A 27,018-nucleotide genomic window follows, 5' to 3' on the forward strand; every position below is an offset into this window, starting at 1 on the left:
TATTACACATGCATACGTTAAGAGCACCGTAGCTCACCTGACAGTATCAATGGATATGTTTGGAGGGCTGTAGCTAACCAGATATTACACATATATACGTTAAGAGCACCGTAGCTCACGTGACAGTATCAATGGATATGTTTGGAGAGCTGTAGCTAACCAGATATTACACATATATAGTTGAGAGCACCGTAGCTCACGTGACAGTATCAATGGATATGTTTGGAGAGCTGTAGCTAACCAGATATTACACATATATAGTTGAGAGCACCGTAGCTCACGTGACAGTATCAATGGATATGTTTGGAGAGCTGTAGCTAACCAGATATTACACATGCATACGTTAAGAGCACCGTAGCTCACCTGACAGTATCAATGGATATGTTTGGAGAGCTGTAGCTAACCAGATATTACACATATATACGTTAAGAGCACCGTAGCTCACGTGACAGTATCAATGGATATGTTTGGAGAGCTGTAGCTAACCAGATATTACACATATATAGTTGAGAGCACCGTAGCTCACGTGACAGTATCAATGGATATGTTTGGAGAGCTGTAGCTAACCAGATATTACACATATATAGTTGAGAGCACCGTAGCTCACGTGACAGTATCAATGGATATGTTTGGAGAGCTGTAGCTAACCAGATATTACACATATATAGTTAAGAGCACCGTAGCTCACGTGACAGTATCAATGGATATGTTTGGAGAGCTGTAGCTAACCAGATATTACACATATATAGTTGAGAGCACCGTAGCTCACGTGACAGTATCAATGGATATGTTTGGAGAGCTGTAGCTAACCAGATATTACACATATATAGTTGAGAGCACCGTAGCTCACGTGACAGTATCAATGGATATGTTTGGAGAGCTGTAGCTAACCAGATATTACACATATATAGTTGAGAGCACCGTAGCTCACGTGACAGTATCAATGGATATGTTTGGAGAGCTGTAGCTAACCAGATATTACACATGCATACGTTAAGAGCACCGTAGCTCACGTGACAGTATCAAAGGATATGTTTGGAGAGCTGTAGCTAACCAGATATTACACATATATAGTTGAGAGCACCGTAGCTCACGTGACAGTATCAATGGATATGTTTGGAGAGCTGTAGCTAACCAGATATTACACATATATAGTTGAGAGCACCGTAGCTCACGTGACAGTATCAAGGGATATGTTTGGAGAGCTGTAGCTAACCAGATATTACACATGCATACGTTAAGAGCACCGTAGCTCACGTGACAGTATCAATGGATATGTTTGGAGAGCTGTAGCTAACCAGATATTACACATATATAGTTGAGAGCACCGTAGCTCACGTGACAGTATCAATGGATATGTTTGGAGAGCTGTAGCTAACCAGATATTACACATATATAGTTGAGAGCACCGTAGCTCACGTGACAGTATCAATGGATATGTTTGGAGAGCTGTAGCTAACCAGATATTACACATATATAGTTGAGAGCACCGTAGCTCACGTGACAGTATCAATGGATATGTTTGGAGAGCTGTAGCTAACCAGATATTACACATGCATACGTTAAGAGCACCGTAGCTCACCTGACAGTATCAATGGATATGTTTGGAGAGCTGTAGCTAACCAGATATTACACATATATAGTTGAGAGCACCGTAGCTCACGTGACAGTATCAATGGATATGTTTGGAGAGCTGTAGCTAACCAGATATTACACATATATAGTTGAGAGCACCGTAGCTCACGTGACAGTATCAATGGATATGTTTGGAGAGCTGTAGCTAACCAGATATTACACATATATAGTTGAGAGCACCGTAGCTCACGTGACAGTATCAAAGGATATGTTTGGAGAGCTGTAGCTAACCAGATATTACACATATATAGTTGAGAGCACCGTAGCTCACGTGACAGTATCAATGGATATGTTTGGAGAGCTGTAGCTAACCAGATATTACACATATATAGTTGAGAGCACCGTAGCTCACGTGACAGTATCAATGGATATGTTTGGAGAGCTGTAGTTAACCAGATATTACACATGCATACATTAAGAGCACCGTAGCTCACGTGACAGTATCAATGGATATGTTTGGAGAGCTGTAGCTAACCAGATATTACACATATATAGTTGAGAGCACCGTAGCTCACGTGACAGTATCAATGGATATGTTTGGAGAGCTGTAGCTAACCAGATATTACACATATATAGTTGAGAGCACCGTAGCTCACGTGACAGTATCAATGGATATGTTTGGAGAGCTGTAGCTAACCAGATATTACACATATATAGTTGAGAGCACCGTAGCTCACGTGACAGTATCAATGGATATGTTTGGAGAGCTGTAGCTAACCAGATATTACACATATATAGTTGAGAGCACCGTAGCTCACGTGACAGTATCAATGGATATGTTTGGAGAGCTGTAGCTAACCAGATATTACACATATATAGTTGAGAGCACCGTGGTTAGAAATAAATGGTTAGACCAGTGCTTTCATGTTCATACAGATTGATATCCACATTTTACACAATATGGTGTCTAAATTCTTTATTTCAGAATAAAGGCCATAGGCCCACGTACAAATACTCATTGAAAAATACAGTATGAGGCAGATGACAAAGGGTATTAAGTGACAGTATTTCGGATTGCAAGTGCTTCCAGTATATACTTAACACAATTAGTTACAATACTAGTGCGGTTACAAGATAATAGTGTATTATATTTAAATAAGGTAGAATTGGAAGAGTAATAAATAGGTAAATACTTATTTCTTAAATATCTGTAACATGGGCAGACAAGCATGAAATGAAACTCATCTTCAATTTCCTTTAAATTACAATATCTGCACTGCCTATTACAGTACTCTATACAGCATCTTCTACCTAAATTTACCATCAATGGCAACTCGCCAATTCTTAACAAACAAAACATACGTCTATAATGACGGCCTGTGATTTCACAGAGATACTTTTCAACTGTTAGCAATGACTTATATTCCTTATACATTGATAATTTACGTATTTCACAAACTTTACAATACCAGTCCTGTTGGTTACAGTCTTTTAACCTTTGAATAAATGCATTAATAAAGAGGGTCTCATTACCAACTTCCTGCGAAATCCACACATGGCCAAATCCATAACTGAATAATAGTCTTTTGACACAAGTTACCCATGTAGTGCGATTAACTTCATCCAAAGATTTCAGCATTAAATAACATTGTCTAAATGTATGTTATTAATAAATGGTTAGACCAGTGCTTTCATGTTTTTAATAATAATATGACAATTTGTGCAGAATTGATACTTTTCTGGGGTTAAAGAGAACATAAAAACTGATAAAGTGTTATACTTACTTTTACTTATTGCAAAATTCCATATTTATAGATGCAAATTAAAAAAACACACCTCATTTTCATGTTTATAAAAAGGAAGCTTTTTCACGATACAACATTAAAAAAGATATTGCTTTCAGGACAGGGAATCGGCAGAAATTCTATGGTGCTTGGATGCTGTATCATAAACTCTTCGAAAATGAGGAGCAGCTGTCATTTTCATTTTAGTTTTTTACTTAAGACTTTAATGTTTGGGATCATGTACTTCCCATCACTGCTGTATGATATATAAACTTGAATGGTTTATGCAGTATGTTTCTATTACGAGAGTGAATGTGTGAGTGAGAAGTTTGTTATTTTCTGTAAAACACTAAGATGTACGGATAAGTAGTGATATATGTTATGGGCCTTCTGCTAGCCTGGGCAGAAGCCCATTTTATTTAACAGGTACTTCTTTTCCAAAAAATAATAATGCATATATATATTTGTATATCTGTTTCGGCAGATAATCGAGATGGATATTATCTGGCTTTGACATTTAATATTTACATAGCTTACGTTTGAGACATTGTACTTACATAATTTCCGTTTGAAAAACTGTAATTTGATAACATCTGATTGAGACATTGTACTTAAACCTAAATTCTATTTGAGACAATGCACTCCATAATTTCAATTTTAGAAACTGTACTTCGATAACATCTGATTGAGACATTGTACTTACATAACTTCTATTTGAGACATTGATTCATAAACATAGTCTCATAATAAAGTCAGAATTGTAAACATCAATAATTCTTTTTAATAAAACAGCCTATGTGCTAGATCATGAAATAAAACTAACACCAATAATGAGGGGGTTAATTTGGAGAATAGAACCCGGGTGTCAAGCGGAACCAGCGAGCACGTTAACCAATTGGCTACCTGGTCAATGCTTCAAGCAGCTTGTCAGATATACAGACGGCAGACATACGAGTTCCTACTCCAGGTGATGGGGGAGAGATACCTATCAGGGCTTGGTGATTGACAAGCTTTTAGCACGTGTCAATTCCTGTTCAGACTATCGACAGCTGTTTGTGTGAACACAGCCAAGGGGCATTAAATGGAACTTGTTTTCAACGCGGTTGTTCGCACAGAAATAACACTGCATGAAAGGAAACATTTCCGCGTTCCGGAATTCCCACTTTGAATCAGGAATTTCAACGTCTAAAAGAAATATACCAAAATCAAAATCTAAAAATATAATTCTGAAAAACTTATTCTCAAAGACCAAGGATATCAAGGATATCCTGAGGGGAGTGAGAAACAGCATGACACACAAACTTACTGCTGTCTTCATATACAAAAGTTGACATTATTTACAAGAAAAAGATTTAGAGAACATTTGCATCCGGAAAGCTTCCGGGTACCTTCCGCTACCGTACCTTGTCATGGTTTATAACCATGTTTCTGTATGCGTTTCACACTTGATTGAACAAAATGGACCACCATTTTTTAGATTTTGTGAGAAGGTTTCGGGCCTGACTTTTTTCAAACCATAAAAAAGTTCTCTTTTAAGATAAGAAAATAACCTTTGCTTGAGGATATTGAATACACAGACAGGATACATGACTTGTTCAAGAAAATATAATCCATGAATTGGTCTTTATTTAAAGCGTAACCTCTTTTAAACAGGTTATTTCATATTGCAATAAAATGTTATGCCACAATATGTTGATAATTTGAACGTCTTTTTTTTTATAAAGTAGGGTACTGGGGGTGATTTAATAAGTTTTTGACTGTTTGACTGACAATATGTTTTGTTTCTGATACTGAAAGGGTTTTGTTTTTTATTATACAATAACGATATATCAATTTTATTCATTACATGAAATGTTTCCCTTCAGATGATACGTTTTTTAACTTATATTTTGACTTAATACATTTCTGAGACCGCCTCCGTGGTGTAGTTGTGGTTCCATTCCTGGTTGCGTCGTACCAAAATATGGCACTTGTTGTTACCCTGCCTGTCTGACTTGACATATAGACTGTAACACATATGCTGAATGCGTCTTTGAATTTAGTCAAACTAAAAACGTCAGAAAACTATTAATTAAAAAATAATAATAAATAACCAGCGACAAATAACGACATTGTTAAAATATTGCGCAGTAAATGATTACGAAAACGTCCAACTCTTCGACGCATGTGTATTAGTATATATAATGACACTTCCGGTTTTCTTGTAATGAGAAAACACAATTGTCTCCCCATGTATTGAAAGGCATGGTGTCTGACAAATTATAACATGTTCACATGGTGCATATTAAGCGAGATTGCCATATTTAACCCGCAATATGCATCTAATGGGAAGACATTGGCCCTTGCCCTGCGGTGTTCGGTCGTTATTCACATCAGACTATACATATTGACACGTTCGGCTGAAAACTTCTACTTTGAGTGGAAGAAATTTGCAATTTTTGGTAATACCCTGCTGAAGCTGTACTGTCATATCTATTCAAATTCTCCACCTATCTGTTGAAATTAGTGCCATTTCTTGTCTGGCCGAAGCCCCTTATCCCCCATCATAATAGCCTCGTTAAAGGGGGGATGAGCTGCCGCCCACTGATTGGTCGTCAATGGGAGTTAATGACGCGCATTAGAAAAGCGCCCCCTGTCGCCGGATGGCGCAGTGCCTGGGGAGTCTGGCTTTGCCAGTGGAGAAAAGTCTGTTAATTTCCGGCTTGGTTTAGAATGATTTTTGGATAAGATTGAGAAGCTTATTTTCTCTGTAAAAAGACAAATTCTTATAATATTTTTAATATCACGCCTTTTTAGACAAACTACCGTGTTGAGATTTTATACATGAAATACCAATTTGAACCAAATACACTATACGTTGACATTAACCATGAACATTGGTGCAGTCGGGTGCCTGAGATCCCATACTATGGGAAATCGGCAACACCGGAAGCGCTCGTTAAATCTCTAACATCATCATCATCATCATCATCACCATCATCATCATCATCATCGCCATCTTTAAAAGGCGGTGCCTCTTTCTGTGTTCATGAAGTGGGAGTTATCTTCTCATTCACATTTATAGAAATAATGCCCCCCAATTTTGGGTCAAAATAAGTCATTTCCCAATACTTTTGTTTGTTTGTTTGCATATTCCAGCTATATGACAGTGATCTGATACTAATCAAGTCTGGACAAGACAAATTAGTGATTGACATCATGAGCATCTATCTACGTGATTGGGATGCATCAACTACGTCAACAAGCCTGGCCACCCGATCCAGTTTGTCGTCTCTTACGGCAAGCATAGGTTACTGAAGATCAATTCTTACACGTATCTTCACGCAATAAAGGGTATCGGGTGGTCACAATGTCGGACCTGACTGATCGTCATCATGGGTTTTAGGCTATCAGTCATTTGTTTGTCTTGCCCAAACTGGATTGGTCACTGGCCGCCGTGGTCTCAGCTGGAATTTGCTACTTCGGCAATAATCATTCCCCCACGTACCCATCAAAACCAGAAAATGTCGGTGGACTTTAATGTCGGATGAAACCCACCATGTGTGCATCATCATTCTGTTATTGGTGCACCGGAAAGGCACCTTAGGCAAATCAAATCACAAAAAACGAATGCCTTCATTGTTTTCAGGACAGACCTTTTGCGGTATATTAAACAGATCTTGAGAGCAGATTATACAGCTGTTGGCGAGGTATTGTGACGCCATAGATGTGTGAAGCGGTTCGTCGATGTATAGTTCCACGTCCTTCCAAACTGTCATATCAATGTTCACGCTCAGTCGAATTAGCAGGCAGCAATTTCCTGGGGGAATTAGGAAACCCAGGTATAGCACAGCTGGGTATTTGTGTCGGGAACGGCATAAGTCTTTTGTTCCCTTGTGTCATCTTGTGTCCGAGTCAACAGTCAGGTGTCAATATGTGTGACGCACGAGTGACCTTAGAACCAGGGATTTATACATCTGATACTAAACCCTGATACGTGTGTGTGTGTGTGTGTGTGTGTGTGTGTGTGTGTGTGTGTGTGTGTGTGTGTGTGTGTATGTGTGTGTGTGTGTGTGTGTGTGTGTGTGTGTGTTTGTGTTTGTGTGGCTGTGTGTGTATGTGTATGTGAGTGCGGTGTGTGTGTGTGGTGTTTGTGTGTGTGTGTGGCGTATGTGTGTGGTGCATGTGGGTGTGGCGAGTGTGTGGTGGTGTTGTTTGTGTGTGTGGTGTGGTGTGTTGTGGTGTGTGTGTGTTGTGTGTTGTTTGTGTGTGTGGTGTTTGTGGTGTGTGTGTGTTGTGTGTGTGGTGTATGTGAGTGGGGTGAGTGTGTTGTGTGTATGTGTCATGTGTGTGATGGTGGTGTATGTGTGTGTGGTATGTGTGGTGTTTTTCATGTGTGTGTTTGTGTGTGTATGTGTGCATTTGTGTGTGTGTGTGTGTTTGTGTGTGTGTTGAGTGTGGTGGTGGTGTGTGTGTGTTGTGTGGTGTGTGAATGTGTCATGTGTGTGAATGTGTCATGTGTGTGTGATGGTTGTGTATTTGTGTGTGTGGTGTGTGTCATGTGTGTGTTTCTGTGTGTGTGTGTGTGTGTGGTACGCATGTGCGTGGTGTATGTGAGTGGGATGCGTGTGTTGTGTGGTGTGTGTATGTGTCATATGTGTGTGTGTGTGTGTTTGTATGTGTGTGTGTGATGGTTGTGTGATGGTTTTTGTGTGTGTGTGTGTGTGTGTGTGTGTGTGTGTGTGTGTGTGTGTGTGTGTGTGGTACGCGTGTGTGGTGTGTGGGTTGCTTGATGTTGGTAAATTAGTTCTTTAGTGCTCGCCCACTGAGATACCATGCCACAGTTTAAATTTGACCTACAGGCAGTTGATGACACTATAGCGGACCAACGTGGAACCAGAGACAGACTAATAAGGTAAGATGATCCTCCACATTTACAGCCATGCGAATTACGTCGATACTATTGGTATACTCAGCATCGACTGACCCTTCTTGGAATGAGGGCCTCATTTGTGTCTCCACAAGATTACTTCAACACATTTTAGGAAACGTGTTTGATTATCAACTACTGGAATTTCCACTCAAGGACTTCCATGTTATCAGAGACTGTATCGCAGCATTGCCGAACTGAGTTAGACGAGTCATGACTACATGTGACGTCTACGTATGTTCCCTTTTTTATCACATTTACCAAGAAACCCCTGGGGATTCCGGGGTAGAATTGGACTTCAGTAAACCAATGCTTGTCCTAAGATGTGACTATGCTTGTCGTAAGAAGCGACTAACGGGATCGGGTGGTCAGGTTCGCTGACTTGGTTGATGCATGTCATCGTATCCATGGATGCTCATGATGTCAATCACTGGATTGTCTTGTCCAGACGTGACTATTTAAAGACCGCCGCCATATAGCTGGAATATTTCTGAGTGCGGTGTTAAATGACACACAAACAAACACTTGCCCAGACAATACAAAGAAACCTTCTAACCCTCTCGATAAATGAGAAACACAACAAACGATCTTTGCTTAAAGTCGAGGGGCATTATTGCAGCAATCTATACTACGGGCCATGCTGCACACCATGTCAAGAGAGAAGCAATGGTGTTTGTCTGAATACATGGCGACTTCCCTCTCAATAAATGAGAAACACAACAAACGAACTTTGCTTAAAGTCGAGGGGCATTATTGCAGCAATCTATACTACGGGCCATGCTGCACACCATGTCAAGAGAGAAGCAATGCTGTTTATCTGAATACATGGCGACAATGTGAATAATGACTGAACGTGTATATGTTACAGTCAATGTGAATAATGATTGGACGTGTATTTGTTACAGTCAATGTGAATAATGACTAGACGTGCAAATGTTACAGTCAATGTGAATAATGACTGAACGTGTATATGTTACAGTCAATGTGTATAATGACTGGATGTGTATATGTTACAGTCAATGTGAATAATGACTAGACGTGCAAATGTTACAGTCAATGTGAATAATGACTGAACGTGTATATGTTACAGTCAATGTGTATAATGACTGGATGTGTATATGTTACAGTCAATGTGAATAATGACTGAACGTGTATATGTTACAGTCAATGTGTAAAATGACTGAACGTGTATATGTTGCAGTCAATGTGTAAAATGACTGAACGTGTATATGTTACAGTCAATGTGAATAATGACTGGACGTGTATATGTTACAGTCAATGTGAATAATGATTGGACGTATATATGTTACAGTCAATGTGAATAATGACTGAACGTGTATATGTTACAGTCAATGTGAATAATGACTGGACGTGTATATGTTACAGTCAATGTGAATAATGACTGGACGTGTATATGTTACAGTCAATGTGAATAATGATTAGACGTGTATATGTTACAGTCAATGTGAATAATGATTGGACGTGTATATGTTACAGTCAATGTGAATAATGACTGAACGTGTATATGTTACAGTCAATGTGAATAATGACTGAACGTGTATATGTTACAGTCAATGTGAATAAAGACTGAACGTGTATATGTTACAGTCAATGTGAATAATGACTGGACGTGTATATGTTACAGTCAATGTGTAAAATGACTGAACGTGTATATGTTACAGTCAATGTGTAAAATGACTGAACGTGTATATGTTACAGTCAATGTGTAAAATGACTGAACGTGTATATGTTACAGTCAATGTGTAAAATGACCGAACGTGTATATGTTGCAGTCAATGTGTAAAATGACTGAAAGTTTCACTATTTAAGCCACTTTTTCAACTGTTTCCCCCGTATTTTGACTGAGGGTTATACAGAAGTTCAAAGGATCTTACAACATCAAAATGGACTAATTAGTCTATATTTGTTAGGCTAAGAAAACCCATTCTGACCTAACATTCGATTCAGAGCTGTGTCAGAAGTAGTTCAACGTCAAGCAAATAACTGCATTTTGATATACATTTCCCTCGCAATGACGTAATGGCAGAGTCAGTCAGCATATCTAACATTATGTCACACCACCGTGGTTCTTTGAAAATCAATGTGTCTTCAGGGGACCCCTGCCTATGACACAAATCAAGGCTCTCTGAGACGATAATGAACACTGTAATGTTGAGCCGAGGGGTCTTACCTTGTAATATCCAGTTTTGGTGAAGAGTTGTCGGCAGCCAACGTCACTCAGATGGACGGCGATAGTATCAACAGAACACGAACTGGCGTAGGAATATTTCTGGAAAATATGAAGAAAACCAATCTTTTGAGAAATATTAAATTGAATATCACCATTATTAGATTTTCGAAACCTGAGTATGTCTGTTCTATATCTGGTAGGTGTTGATGTGCCATGGATGACAATTATTTGACTGATTTTCGTTTTGAGCATGTATATTGCTAACTTAAAGTCACTTTTTGGTGATCAGTTTCACTTAAGTTTATGACAACACTATGTGTTACCTTGTGAACACCCGTCAGGTAGCGAGCACCTTGTGTTAACGTTATCACTATAAATATGCTCTGTACTAATTCACAGTTGTTTGCTGTCTTGCTGCTGAACACCTGGTGTCACCTTTATAACTGGGATCGTCACCAGTGACACACGTTCTTTATCTGGTCAAACACCTGGTGTCACCTTTATAACTGGGATCGTCACCAGTGACACGGGTTCTCCATCTGGTCAAACACCTGGTGTCACCTTTATCACTGGTATCGTCACCAGTGACACACATTCTCTATATGGTCAAACACCTGGTGTCACCTTTATTACTGGGATCTTCACCAGTGTCACACATTCTCTATCTGGTCAAACACCTGGTGTCACCTTTATTACTGGGATCGCCACCAGTGTCACACATTCTCTTATCTGGTCAAACACCTGGTGTCACCTTTATAACTGGGATCTTCACCAGTGTCACACATTCTCTATCTGGTCAAACACCTGGTGTCACCTTTATTACTGGGATCGCCACCAGTGACACACATTCTCTTATCTGGTCAAACACCTGGTGTCACCTTTATTACTGGGATCTTCACCAGTGTCACACATTCTCTATCTGGTCAAACACCTGGTGTCACCTTTATTACTAGAATCACCACCAGTGTCACACATTCTCTTATCTGGTCAAACACCTGGTGTCATCGTGATAATCGTAACTATGATCTAATGAACAGTGTCATTGACAGTTCCCTATCTGACAGACAAGGCCTGAACATGAAGCACCCAATGTCCTCATCACAGCTGCAACAAGGTCAATAACACACGGATCCTATTAATGGTAAGGGAGGCAACTCTGCACTTCAAATTACGGTCCATGTGTCCTATGAGGGACCACAAACATCTTCCCCTATCATTTGTTCGTGGAAAGAATTATATTTCGAATTTAGAACACAAATTGACTTGGTATCATTTCCGAATTCTCCCTAGCACAAACCAATATTGGGATCACACACCGCCTATCATACAGAACTCCGGGAGTACTTGCCATTATGAATGAGTGGAGTGAAGTCTTTGAAGTTGGTATACTTGAAAGCTTTTCTCACCACAGCTTCTCCATCTCACAGACAGGCCAAATTAGACCCAAACCCTCTACAGGAGTAATTTCTGAGTCTATGATCATATACCCCAGGAAGACGGAGTTACTTATTGGCTTTACTTCTGACTAGTTGCTGGGGGTCCTTGAAGAAGCCATTTGAAGACGAAGCTGTCTGGAGTTGGACGGACTATAGTGGTTTGAGTGTTGGCGTGTGCCACGAGTATTGTCTGTGGGAGTACGGGCGATCAGTGGCTTTAACATTGCCGGATGTTCATATTTTTTTAGGTTAATCCTATTTCCCTGGTGCTGTTGAGAAAAGGACTTCTTGAAAATGACATTATGGGTCTGTTTGAGTTTGATATGCCAAACTGATAGGCGAGAGTGTCAGCATCAATAACGACGTTACAAAGTCAATTCATGCAATGAAACATTTGATATCATCAATTATAGCCTCTTAAAGCAGGGCTTTGATATCTTGAGGACATGATGCAACATTACACATGTCAATGGTGCGCGTGTTGTCTTAAGGCAATACAACATCAAGCTATATGTATCACTCGTTTTGACAGTTCCCGTCCTTAAAATATATGCATATGTTTTTTTTATTCCGTATCACTGATGAAACAATTAACAATGGTAGAGAATAGACATTATAAACATTATGCATATGGTAACACATTCTGAATAGACCCATGAAGATCCGGCGTAGAATAGGTCTTGAGCCACCCATGCTTGCCGTAAAAGACGACTATGCTTTTCTAAGAGGCGACTAACGGGATCAGGTGGTCAAACTCGCTGACTTGGTTGATGCATGTCATCGCATCGCAACTGCGTGGATCGATGATCATGATGTCAATCACTGGATTGTCTGGTCCAGACTCGATTATTTACATACCGCCGTCATACATGCTGAGTGCGGCGTTAAACAACAAACAAACAAACATATCTTATCATAATCTTGATTAACAGAAAGTTGTATGGTGGCAAAGAAGGTATCAAACTATGGAATCAACTTTATTTACGTCTGAATACATTCGTCACAATTTGGTGTCCTCAAAATATCTACATACCCTGTTTATACTCAAACGACTTCCTTGGCGCTCGAGCTTCCGGTTCTTCTCCGGAGAGCCAAACAAGATGTCCTCCCACCTCACTCTCCAGTTCATTTCAGCAAGTTCCGCTTCTAACCGGATGTGCCTGAAAATAGAACCGGAAATAGATGCGATGAAAGTACACGCATAAATGCCCGCAAAGTATTCGCTTGGTTCATATCTAAGTGGTCATAACAGCATGACCAAATCAAGTCATCCAGGTGTGTAGGGTGCACTGACCCATGTGATAGATGTATTTGATGGAAGTAAGGTCAAGGTCACCGCAAACTGCTTACTTCAAACTAGCAGAGCAGAAGGAACATTGACATTATTTTGAAAAGAATGAAGCTAGGAATTGCTTTTGAAAGAGAATATTTTTTTCATTTCATCAAAACATAATTTTTTCTCTCTGAAATAGATGTGCAAATTGTTTTTGACCTACATGATTTTGTAAGATGATCTAGCATGTCAAGAGATCCCTATCCCTAAACACCCAATACCCCAGGTAGTGATCCTCACAGAATGGGATTATTATACTGGATAACCGAGGATCCCACTCACCTGTAGATGAAGAAGACGGCGACCAGAACGATGAGGAGGATGGAGCCGAGCACGATGATGACGATGCCGTACTCAGGGAAGGGTTCTGTTGAAATAGACAAAGATCAGAGGATATGTATTGCTATGGAACAAATGTAGAATTGGGTTGTAATTATATTCACGATTATTGCACTCATGAATGTGTTGCTCCTTGTACTAGACAGGACTAATGCTAGTTTTATAGTGCTAGCCCATTGAGATACCATGTGACAGTTTGGCATGGATACCCACTCAGACACAGTATAGTGCTAGCCCATTGAGATACAATGTGACAGTTTGGCATGGATACCCACTCAGACACAGTATAGTGCTAGCCAACTGAGACACCATGTGACAGTTTGGCATGGATACCCACTCAGACACAGTCTACTGACTCCGAGCTGTCAAGTCCTTGTTTTATGCCCTTCAATACCGAGCTTCAGGCAGGGTAACAACAAATACCATCTTTAGAAGTATTTTGGTAAGACACGACCAGGGCATCGAACCAACCCTCTTCTTCTCTCCGGACAGACACTCTATCCACTATACCCCGGAGACAGTGTTTTTAATACAACAGACGGCTGGAGCTAGCATGCTCTATGTTGTAGCAGGATCACGAGGGGTACTTTGGGTTTTATGCGCCCCGCCTTCGTTTTTTTTACCTCAAGCTGGCTTTGTTTTGAAGCACGGAAATTTACGTGCAGCCTTCCTTGCTCGTGGCGGGGTATAAGAAATTTATTCCCTCGCTGAGACATTTATACCTCCAACGCGGTTTACATAGTATTTTATCGAGATCACGTGGACCAATCAGATCTCATCATTCTGACATGGACGTATGATAAAGGAGTGTGTACCTTCAGGGGGACACTTGGACCCGTCGAAGCCACACTCAGGGGTGTCAGGTGGGGGCGTGAGTCTACCCCCTGCCCAGTGAATGGATCGGCCCGGAACTGGCTCATACCGTTTCTTGCTTCCATAATAGTTGGCTACAACCTGGAATATACAATGACAAACCATATACCTGGCATCAATGAGAGGGGTCAACTGGGAGTAAATAGAAATAGAAATAGTTGAGAATACAAATGATACACACTTTGATCATCAGTTCGCTATATTTCTACATTCAAAGTGCAAAGGTTGCTGCCCGCTGTTGCTCAGAGTACCTGCGTATAAAATTAATCAAATCTATAAGACACTAGATATATACTAGCCGAAAAAGTAACTGTGTAAACGTTTCATATAAAGTGGTGTAAATGTTATGTTATTGAACAAAACCAATATTTGTTCATTCATCTGATTAATATTTTAGCGAAACAATTCCTTGACACAGCCCAAATATGGAGACAGGAGATCCTCAAAGAGGCGTGTTGTAACTCAATCATTTGCGTTGATACAGGCGACACAGCGGCGGCTCACTGAAAACACCAGATGATTGAAAACAGCCGCGGAGATGTTGTTCCAAATGTTAACCAAAGATTGACCAACCGAGCTCGAGTTGCCGGCTGGTTCTGGTCCTGTCGATGGAGTCGTTCCATCTCTTCCCAGACATGTTCTCTGGGGGAGAGGTCTGGAGAAACATGGCAGGACGCCAATGTTATGCTGCCTCTAAACGTCTGTTACAACACTGCAACGTGTGGGCCAGCAACGTCACTTTACGTCCAAGTATCTGCATGGCCATCAGAGCTGTAGAATTAGAACCTGAACTCCTATGTCAACTGTATACTGTCCCAGGCTTCTGACCTACACACACCTGAGGGTTACAGGAAGCAATTGTCAACTGGACTCCTATGTCAACTGTATACTGTCCCAGGCTTCTGACCTACACACATCTAGGCGTGCCCGAGGGTTACAGGAAGCAATTGTCAACTGGACTCCTATGTCAACTGTATACTGTCCCAGGCTTCTGACCTACACACACCTGAGAGTTACAGGAAGCAATTTTGGAAGCAGAATTGGTCATATCGCTGGACGTCAGGGCCGGATGTAATACTCCCTTACCCAGTTGCGTGCGGTTTTGCCACTAATTGGTCTCAACCCAGGAATTGTCCGAGCTGTTAATGTGGCAATTAGGTATTGATTCTGTAGGATGCACCAACCGAATATGGTTGTCTTCTTGATGCGACGACACAAGTGGACGACCGGTCTGTGGTAAGACATGCCCTGTTGTAGATAACGTCTCCAAAGAAATGATATTGTGTTTGAACATTAAAATGTCTGGCAACTCCGTTTCGCTCCATTCCTGTCTGCAGCAAACCCACGGCGCGTAGAGATCGATTTTCAGCAAGCCGTGCCATTGCGTAAACAATATTGAAGGAAACCCAAAAACATTTATATGAGCATGTGATAGCTAAACAATCATTGAATGCTGTTGATATTTAACAAAACACGTGTGTGAGTATGATGCTCCAAACAAGCACGAAAGTCGAGAAGATATAGATGTCTTCATGAATATATATTGAAAGACTGATTATGTTTTTCAAAACTTCAGAAGAAAATTAGTTTTATGTAACCTTATATGAAGCACTGTTGTGACATTTACTTTATATGAAGCACTGATGTGACATTCTTTATCAAAATTACTTTACCCACAACATATATACATATGGCCTTGTGTAAGTACATATACATCTATCTCTGTAATCCGAGACTCCGCCAAGTCCATACGTCTGTGAGTGCTGGTACCACGGCCTTGTGTAAGTACATATACATCTATCTCTATAATCCGAGACTCCGCCAAGTCCATACGTCTGTGAGTGCTGGTACCACGGCCTTGTGTAAGTACATATACATCTATCTCTATAATCCGAGACTCCGCCAAGTCCATACGTCTGTGAGTGCTGGTACCACGGCCTTGTGTAAGTACATATACATCTATCTCTGTAATCCGAGACTCCGCCAAGTCCAGATGTCTGTGTGTGCTGGTACTCACCTCAAAGCGGTCAGTTTTGGGGTTGAGGTCAAGCAGGGAGTAGTCTGCGTTCCTGTCGCCGTTGTCGTCGATGCTGACTGTGCCGGTGATACCTGAAACATAAAGTGCTTGATGTAGTAGTTGTAGTGCATAGTAGCCGGTCTAGATATACCACCTGATGTAGTAGTTGCAGTGCCTAGTAGCCGAGTGCTTGATGTAGTAGCTGTAGTGCATAGTAGCCGAGTGCTTGATGTAGTAGTTGTAGGGCATAGTAGCCGAGTGCTTGATGTAGTAGTTGTAGGGCATAGTAGCCGAGTGCTTGATGTAGTAGCTGTAGTGCATAGTAGCCGAGTGCTTGATGTAGTAGCTGTAGTGCATAGTAGCTGAGTGCTTGATGTAGTAGTTGTAGTGCATAGTAGCCGAGTGCTTGATGTAGTAGTTGTAGTGCATAGTAGCCGAGTGCTTGATGTAGTAGTTGTAGTGCATAGCAGCCGAGTGCTTGATGTAGTAGTTGTAGTGCATAGTAGCCGAGTGCTTGATGTAGTAGTTGTAGTGCATAGTAGCCTAGTGCTTGATGTAGTAGTTGTAGTGCATAGTAGCCGAGTGCTTGATGTAGTAGTTGTAGTGCATAGTAGCCTAGTGCTTGATGTAGTAGCTGTAGTGCATAGTAGTAGCTGAGTGCTTGATGTAGTAGTTGTAGTACATAGTAGCGGAGTGTTTGATGTAGTAGTTGTAGTGCATAGTAGCCGGTTTAGATATACCACTTGATGTAGTAGTTGTAGTGCATAGTAGCCGGTTTAGATATACCACTGTGGTACCTCACCTTCTTTATATTAGTGAGTGAGTGAGTGAGTGAGTGAGTGAGTGAGTGAGTGAGTGAGTGAGTGAGTATAGTAGCCGGTCTAGATATACCACTGTGGTAACTCACCTTCTTTATATGAGTGAGTGAGTGAGTGAGTGAGTGAGTATAGTAGCCGGTCTAGATATACCACTGTGGTAACTCACCTTCTTTATATGAGTGAGTGAGTGAGTGAGTGAGTGAGTGAGTGAGTGAGTGAGTGAAATGTTACTGTCATCATTACAGGAAGCAGTAGGAGAACTGGTAAGAAGATGAACCCCGGTAACTGGAGTGCAACTGCACCCATCCCTATCTACACCATCAAGACGACGACAATACAGCCTCCTATCTCAGCCACGTGGGTCTATCTACACCATCAAGACGAAGACAATACAGCCTCCTATCTCAGCCACGTGGGCCTATCTACACCATCAAGACGACGACAATACAGCCTTCTATCTCAGCCACGTGGGTCTATCTACACCATCAAGACGAAGACAATACAGTCTCCTATCTCAGCCACGTGGGTCTATCTACACCATCAAGACGAAGACAATACAGCCTCCTATCTCAGCCACGTGGGTCTATCTACACCATCAAGACGAAGACAATACAGCCTCCTATCTCAGCCACGTGGGTCTATCTACACCATCAAGACGACGACAATACAGCCTCCTATCTCAGCCACGTGGGCCTATCAACACCATCAAGACGACGACAATACAGCCTCCTATCTCAGCCACGTGGGTCTATCTACACCATCAAGACGACGACAATACAGCCTTCTATCTCAGCCACGTGGGCCTATCAAGGTCAAAACACAAACGCCAAGGACACGTGCCATTCCCAGGGACTACTATTCAATATCTTCATTACAGCAACACATTCTGCCAATACCAAAGATAAGAGATGGAACCGATTAGTAATACCAAACACAAGACAAAGGAGAAGCACCCCTTGCCCCCAACAACTCCCCCTCCCCCTGGTGTACAACTGGCCAACACGATCGGGTCACAGATACCACTGCAGGCAGTTCTGTAATTCCTCCAAGCACACAGACTTCCCAATCAGCTAACAGCAATCACGGAGTCGGGCTTTGCCTCAATCCCAAGGAAGCTTTTTGTAAGCGAGTGATCAGTGCCCGCCACGTGGTACAGGCTAAATGAGCCAGATTCCCATTCTTTCCACATTAGACCTCGACTCTGCCTTGGTTTATGACACAGGACATCACACTATGCATGAGACTACTGCAATGCTAAGTTCTTGGGGTATTGGTGTTGGCGTTGTTCCTGCAGACGTGATTTTACCAATTTTAGTTTTTACGGTCGAGTTAGTGAGTTGGGTTTTACACAGCATTTGGCAACATTCCAGCTATATCACAATGGGGGACACAAGGAACGGGCTTCACGTGCTGTACCCATGTGTAGAATCGAACCCCGCGAACGCTGTAACCACTAGGCTACCCCACCGCCCTCTTAGTGGTAGAATAAGTGTTACTTGTGTGTTGTTTGTTAATGGAAACAAGTGCTACATTACTTCATGGGTGCGCCAGGGACCTGTGTTTAGACCTGATTAGGTTTCTGTGTTCGTAGCCCCATGCGTCTCTTCATGAGTTTCGTTAACAATATCCATCAATGGCAGTAATGAATAAACACAACTTGATCTAAACAAAAACAAAAACAAAACTTTTCTGCGAAAAATAGCATTAACTTCAAAAACTAACAGAAACAAAGTTACACATAAAACATTCTGTCAGTATCTAGAATGATCTCTCCATTGAAACCCTATCGCTGTCATGTACGTTTGATCTTCAACTTGATTAGGGCACATGTTTGAAATGAATTCCATCTGCCATCTTACCGTATCCCCATAAGAAAGAACATCAAACCATGAACAGCATCTGTCAGTGATGCCCTCGCCGTAATCTGTAGACGTGGCATGCAGGAATGGATATCCCCGGTACCCGTTCCCTGTTCGCTGTGCAATATGTCATCTATTTCTAGGTCTGACATTAATTTCAAGTCATGGCGAATGTAATCTGGAGTGGAGTTACGCCAGACTATATCCTGTTCCTCGGAGATGCAGCAATACGTATGGGGTTACCAATTTAAAAACTTATTTCATTTTATCGTCTCCTCAACTAAACTGAAGACAGCTAGGATATCAGATTTATTTGTAATTTGCAGAGATACCTTGCAGACAGTTTGTACCGTGATGCGAAAATAACGGCGTGCAGACTTTATGTACCGTTATGCTGAGAAAGAAGCTGGAAGACTGTATGTACTGTTATGCTAAGGCGACAGCTTGTAGACTATATGTACCATTACGCTAAGACGATAGCTTGCAGACTATATGTACCATTATGCTAAGACGACAGCTTGTAGACTATATGTACCATTATGCTAAGACGATAGCTTGCAGACTATATGTGCTGTTATGCTAAGACGACAGCTTGCAGACTATATGTACCATTATGCTAAGACGATAGCTTGCAGACTGTATGTGCTGTTATGCTAAGACGACGGCTTGCAGACTATATGTGCCGTTATGCTAAGACGACAGCTTGCAGACAATATGTGCTGTTATGCTAAGACGACAGCTTGCAGACTATATGTGCTGTTATGCTAAGACGACAGCTTGTAGACTATATGTACCAGTATGTTAAGACGACAGCTTGCAGACTATATGTGCTGTTATGCTAAGACGATAGCTTGCAGACAATATGTGCTGTTATGCTAAGACGACAGCTTGCAGACTATATGTACCATTATGCTAAGACGACAGCTTGGAGACTATATGTGACGTTATGCTAAGACGACAGCTTGTAGACTAGGTCGCCTAGCCGTGTACGGAATATCAACCCAGGTAGACAGTGTACCAGGTCGCCTAACCGTGGACAGAGTATTAACCGAGGTTGCCTAACTGTGAACGGTGTATAAACCCAGGTAGACTGTGTACCAGGTCGCCTAACCGTGAACGGTGTATAACCCAGGTAGACTGTGTACCATGTTGCCTAACCGTGAACGGTGTATAACCCAGGTAGACTGTGTACCAGGTCGCCTAACCGTGTACGGTGTATCACCCAGGTAGACTGTGTACCAGGTCACCTAACCGTGAACGGTGTATAAACCCAGGTAGACTGTGTACCACGTTGCCTAACCGTGGACGGTGTATAACCCAGGTAGACTGTGTACCAGGTCGCCTAACCGTAGACGGTGTATAACCCAGGTAGACTGTGTACCAGGTCGCCTAACTGTGAACGGTGTATAACCCAGGTAGACTGTGTACCAGGTCGCCTAACCGTGGACGGTGTTTAACCCAGGTAGACTGTGTACCAGGTCGCCTAACCGTAGACGGTGTATAACCCAGGTAGACTGTGTACCAGGTCGCCTAACTGTGAACGGTGTATAACCCAGGTAGACTGTGTACCAGGTCGCCTAACCGTGGACGGTGTTTAACCCAGGTAGACTGTGTACCAGGTCGCCTAACCGTAGACGGTGTATAACCCAGGTAGACTGTGTACCAGGTCGCCTAACCGTGGACGGTGTATAACCCAGGTAGACTGTGTACCAGGTCGCTACTGACCTTCAAATGTCCTGTTCCACATGCGCCGTGTGATGGCCACACCGTCAGAGATAGAGCCGTTAGCCTCGAGTGTCTCGTTCAGGGCCAGAGCATACAGGATCACCGCGTCATGGAATGCACCAACAAAACTGTTCACCTGAAATAAGAATTATAGCATCATTGTGGCATGAAGCTCCCAAATAAAACTGTTAACTTTCAATTAGGAATGATAGCATAGAACGCCCCAATACAGCCTTGAGTCTGAAGTAAAGTATTACTGCAACAATGTGTCATATAGGAGAACATTACTGTTCACATGGAATCAGAAACTATAGCATTGGTGGTATAGAACTCCCAAACAAACTGTTGCCTTATATAGGAATTATAGCATCAATATGGCATAGGACGCACCAATAGAACCTTGAGCCTGAAGTAAAGTATTCCTGCAACAATGTGTCATATAGGAGAACAATACTGTTCACATGGAATCAGAAACTATAGCATTGGTGGTATAGACCTCCCCAACAAACTGGTGTCTTCACAAACGGAATTATAGCATCAATATGGCATAGGACGCCCCAACACAGCCTTGAGCCTGAAGTAAAGTATTAGTGCATCAATGTGTCATAAATGTAAACAATACTGTTCACATGGAATCAGAAACGATAGCATTGGTGGTATAGAACTCCCAAACAAACTGTTGTCTTATATAGGAATTATAGCATCAATATGGCATAGAACGCCCCAATACAGCCTTGAGTCTGAAGTAAAGTATTACTGCAACAATGTGTCATATAGGAGAACAATACTGTTCACATGGAATCAGAAACGATAGCATTGGTGGTACAGAACTCCCAAATAAACTGGTGTCTTATATAGGAGTTATAGCATCAATATGGCATAGGACGCCCCAATAGAACCTTGAGTCTGAAGTAAAGTATTACTGCAACAATGTGTCATATAGGAGAACAATACTGTTCACATGGAATCAGAAACTATAGCATTGGTGGTATAGAACTCCCAAACAAACTGTTGTCTTATATAGGAATTTTAGCATCAATATGGCATAGGACGCCCAAACAAAACTGGATATGGAAAGGGTTTTGTCGCTTTATTAACATAACGGCAACATTTCCACCAACTTCCAGGTGATATATTATTAGTATTAATCTTAATTTTAATATGATCTCACAAACTGAGGTTTTCAATTATCGGTTTGGGACTGATTCACATTCTTGACTATTTGTAATATATTCAACTTGTAATATATTCCACATATCCCAACTGATATTATTTTCTCCTTTTACAGAACGCTGTACATTAAGCAGAATGTATGTCTAAAGGAGACTGCACATGCACTAACACCAGAGATCATTATTGAAAGAAAGAACAAATACATCGCTTATAAACATGTCAATATGACGTTATACATAAACAACAAACATCTCAATTTCCTTTAAAGTACAGAAAAAGCATTCACTGTAAAACAACATTAAAATCTGTTTGTAATGTTTTTGTCAGAGATAGACACATTTGAAGATTACAGGTCTAAAAGGTTGCCTATAATCCTACATTAATAGAACAACCGGTGGCGTCTCTGAATCAGGAGATCTAATTGAACATGTGAAGAAATGGCGGCCCATATCCGGTTACATCTCTGGGATTTGCTGTAAGGAGTTGCCGAGAGAATTTAATTTCACTTTCAAGCCACCTTTGAAATACGACATTAAAGTTTTATTTTAGAGCATGATGCCCAGAGAACCTACTTGCGAAGATTTCATAATCAATCCGATGGAACCTTTTTGGGGGTTACCGAGTTTTTCCAATCAGATTACAAAGGACTTGTATCTAACAGAATTTACTTTGTATCTAAGTCTTGTTTAAATCTTGTTAGCAGGGTCGTGTGATACATAGCAACAATAGTAATACTTATACTCCGTAATGTCACTTTCCTCATTTGACTCGGAGATTGTGAAAGATTTCATAAATTAGTCCAGGATTTGACAGAATGTATGAATTACGTCAGTTAATTTGTCGTAGCTGAAATGTCACTTATACATCTGTGTGTCTAATACTTACAAGTACACATTTCAGTTATGTTCAATACACTTATACATCTGTGTGTCTAATACTTACAAGTACACATTTCAGTTATGTTCAATACACTTATAATGTGTGTGTCTAATACTTACAACTACACATCTCAGTTATGTTCAATACACTTACACATCTGTGTGTCTAATACTTACAACTACACATCTCAGTTATGTTCAATACACTTACACATCTGTGTGTCTAATACTTACAAGTACACATTTCAGTTATGTTCAATACACTTACACATCTGTGTGTCTAATACTTACAACTACACATCTCAGTTATGTTCAATACACTTACACATCTGTGTGTCTAATACTTACAAGTACACATCTCAGTTATGATCAATACACTTACACATCTGTGTGTCTAATACTTACAAGTACACATTTCAGTTATGTTCAATACACTTATAATGTGTGTGTCTAATACTTACAACTACACATCTCAGTTATGTTCAATACACTTACACATCTGTGTGTCTAATACTTACAACTACACATCTCAGTTATGTTCAATACACTTACACATCTGTGTGTCTAATACTTACAAGTACACATTTCAGTTATGTTCAATACACTTACACATCTGTGTGTCTAATACTTACAACTACACATCTCAGTTATGTTCAATACACTTACACATCTGTGTGTCTAATACTTACAAGTACACATCTCAGTTATGATCAATACACTTACACATCTGTGTGTCTAATACTTACAACTACACATCTCAGTTATGTTCAATACACTTACACATCTGTGTGTCTAATACTTACAACTACACATCTCAGTTATGTTCAATACACTTACACATCTGTGTGTCTAATACTTACAACTACACATCTCAGTTATGTTCAATACACTTACACATCTGTGTGTCTAATACTTACAACTACACATTTCAGTTACGTTCAATACACTTATACATCTGTGTGTCTAATACTTACAACTACACATCTCAGTTATGTTCAATACACTTACACATCTGTGTGACTAATACTTACAACTACACATTTCAGTTATGTTCAATACACTTTACGTATACCCCATCGGTTGTGTTGACTCTCAATATTGACTTAATATTGATCTTCGTTACATCGGTGAAGGGAAAACGTGGCTTCCATATTTGGTGCTGTTCCATGTTACCGTTACTTGTAGGGATTCCTTACAAACTAATCCGGCAGCTGAATGCGCTCGTGGTGTTGTGGATAGAGGGACTGCCTGGAGTGCGGACAGGGTATGGTCCGTTCCCCGACCGCGTCATATCAAAATATGGTTCTTGTTGTTTCCGTGCCTGACGTGCGGCTTTAAGGGATGATAGAAGGACTGGTCGACTCAGAGTCAGCACACTGTGTCTGAGTAGCTTATTCATCGTAAAAGTAGGCTAGCACTATAAAACGGGCATAACTGACACGCTCTGATATTATTCAAATACAGTTCAAAGCAATAATAGCGATCGAAGTATTTTTGACAGCATATCTGATTTCTGTATCTCGATAATGGACATAAAGGATGGACTAAATTTCCGGTCAAAGAAAGTTTACACTTAAAAAATTGGATTTGGCAAAAACATTACGAGCGTAGCCAAACCGATACCAGGCTGAAAACAGTCTAAGAAAAGCTTCAGGTTTAAGACATAACTTTGATTCCCGTTTTAAATACAGCACCATCAAATAACTATTTCTTGTTTGTGCTATTTTAGGCACCATCAAAGATGGGTGCGTAATTTCTTCTGCGGGAAGTCAACATCAGTTTGGAAAATATATATAACCTGTCGTTACTGCTGGTGTTATATTCTCCCTGTTGTGTTTTATTGTACAATGAACGTGGGAAATAAAACGCCGAGTGGGTATTATTTATCTACAATAAAACACTGAGGGAGAATAAACAGATTGTACAAGCAAGTTTGTTTGTTTGTGTGTTTGTTTGTTTGTTTGTTTGTAATTAACGCCGCACTCAGCAATGCTCAAGCAGTATGACGGCGGTCTGTTAATATTCGAGTCTGGACCAGATAATCCAGTGATTGATATCATGAGCATCAATTGGGATATGATAACATGCATCAACCAAGTCAGCGAGCCTGACCACACGATCCTGTTAGACGCCTCTTATGACAAGCATGGGTTGATGACGACCGATCCTAACCCGGATCATCACGGGTCGCACTCAATGACTAACAAGAATCATATAAAATATCATTTGAAATTTGGTTTCATGTCAATATGTCCATATGACACCATACGTCAACAACAAACATCTCAAGTTCATTTAAAGTACAAGAAACTCACGCACTGTAAAACGTGTTTTATATAAATCTTTTGTTTTTCGTCTAAAAAACCAGGTCTGAAAAGAAGAACCGCGGCGCCTCAGAATCAAGAGATCTTATTGAACATGTCAAGACCTGTCGGCCCATATCCTGTTGAACTTTCGGGATGCGCTTTGAGGGGTTACCGGGAGAATTTAATCTCACTTTCAAGCCATCTTTGAAAGACGGTATTAATGTTTTGTTTTAGAGCTCACTGCCACGAGAACCTAAGTGCCAACATTTGATAACCAATGCGATGGGGTTTGTTCAATCGAATTACCTAGTTTTACCAATCCGGTCACTTTGGTGTCGCATATCTTGTGTCTAATTCTACGTCTTGTTTTTATCAAGCTGATATAGGTAAACTCGTTAGCAGGGTCGGGCGATATTTCACTTCAATAGTACTAACATTAGGTTCCGTAATGTAAACTTTTCTCATTGAATTCGATATTGTGAAAGACTTGATCAATCAGTTCAAGATTTGACAGAATATATTAATTACGTCAGATAATTTGTCGGAGCTGAAATGTCTTTCATGACGTGTGGATCTAATACTTACAAAGACTTTCAATTCTTTTCAATACATTTTGCGTAGGCAGCATCAGTGTTGGATCACATTTGTTACTCAACTTGACTGATGTGTCTGAGCTGAAATGTCGTTCATGACGTGTCGGAGTCAAAGATGTACAATTACTATTTCGTGGAAAAACTCACTCATAATATTTTTAGTATTGGGCTCGTTATATTTCGTGGAATAAAAATGGTCGTTCTGAAACTTTGTCTTCACACTCACTCACTCACTCACTCACTCACTCACTCACTCATACAGCATATACGATGTAATAAAGCTGTTACCTCTTCCTCCCCATATGTGAAATTCTTGTACATTAGGCTCGCTCTTCTTTTCACCTCCTCGGAGAAGTTGTGATACTCAGGACTGTCTGGTTTCCGTAGTGTCACCGTCATGACCGCTTCAAACGCCTTCCTCGCCTTCGCATTCCTCTCCTCCGAGTCGTCTTCACGGTACCAGGGGCGGGCACTCTGGTTCTTGCTGCAGCGACAGAAGGCATGACAGATGTGACGGATACAGTACTCTAGCCGGTTTCTAGGAAGGATGCTCAATTACGGAAACTACCAACAGATCTGTTACTATGGACGAACACGCAATGACGTGCTGGAAACGATATGAACCGTTTAGGGGCTTTGTCGATAGTGTGGAATTCCACGCCTAAGTAGTCAGGTATTCATTTGACAGATACGATGCTAAAATTGCCTCCTGTAAAAGCTTCCTGTTTTTGTGCGAATTCCAAGACGTTTGTGTGTTCTTGAGGGAGGTAACATGAATATGTGGTAACTTTGCAAGTATTTTGTAATCATTTTGAGCAATGTCTATTTTCTCGAATTAGAATATGTCACTTCTAGAACTACATGTAACATTGTTTTAGTAAATCGGTTATTTCAACAACAAAAATTCTACTGAATGGAGATGGAAACTGTATGTATTCTGCATGTTTGTTTGTTTGTTGTTTAACGCCTCACTCAGCTATATTCCAGCTATATGACGGCGACCTGTAAATAATCAAGTCTTGACCAGACAATCCAGGGGTCGATATCATGATATTATTATCCGATCCACTTAGTGGCCTCACACGACCAGCAGAGATTGCTGGGGACTTCTTCTGACCCGCTATCCTTACGGAGGAAAATGTGCTGTGAGATACAGACATAATTTGTAGCAAGGATGCATATATGGGACATGGACATAGAGATACAGAC

General features: G+C 40.8%; 1 protein-coding gene across 2 annotated transcripts in view; it reads right to left on the minus strand.

The window, feature by feature from the left end:
- LOC124115228 (atrial natriuretic peptide receptor 1-like) overlaps window positions 1–27,018 on the minus strand; it is a 371,546-nt gene that overhangs the window by 29,462 nt on the left and 315,066 nt on the right. For both annotated transcript variants that reach the window (XM_048395753.1, XM_048395754.1), the window contains 7 exons: window positions 26,098–26,293; window positions 20,860–20,995; window positions 16,458–16,549; window positions 14,383–14,521; window positions 13,511–13,595; window positions 12,929–13,055; window positions 10,460–10,558 (listed from right to left, as the gene is read on the minus strand). In XM_048395753.1, coding sequence (XP_048251710.1) covers window positions 10,460–10,558; window positions 12,929–13,055; window positions 13,511–13,595; window positions 14,383–14,521; window positions 16,458–16,549; window positions 20,860–20,995; window positions 26,098–26,293 — 874 coding nt within the window. The remainder of the gene's footprint in view (window positions 1–10,459; window positions 10,559–12,928; window positions 13,056–13,510; window positions 13,596–14,382; window positions 14,522–16,457; window positions 16,550–20,859; window positions 20,996–26,097; window positions 26,294–27,018) is intronic.

Source organism: Haliotis rufescens, unplaced genomic scaffold, assembly GCF_023055435.1.
Source record: "Haliotis rufescens isolate VD_foot unplaced genomic scaffold, xgHalRufe1.0.p SCAF_14, whole genome shotgun sequence".
In the NCBI taxonomy this organism is placed as follows: domain Eukaryota; kingdom Metazoa; phylum Mollusca; class Gastropoda; order Lepetellida; family Haliotidae; genus Haliotis; species Haliotis rufescens.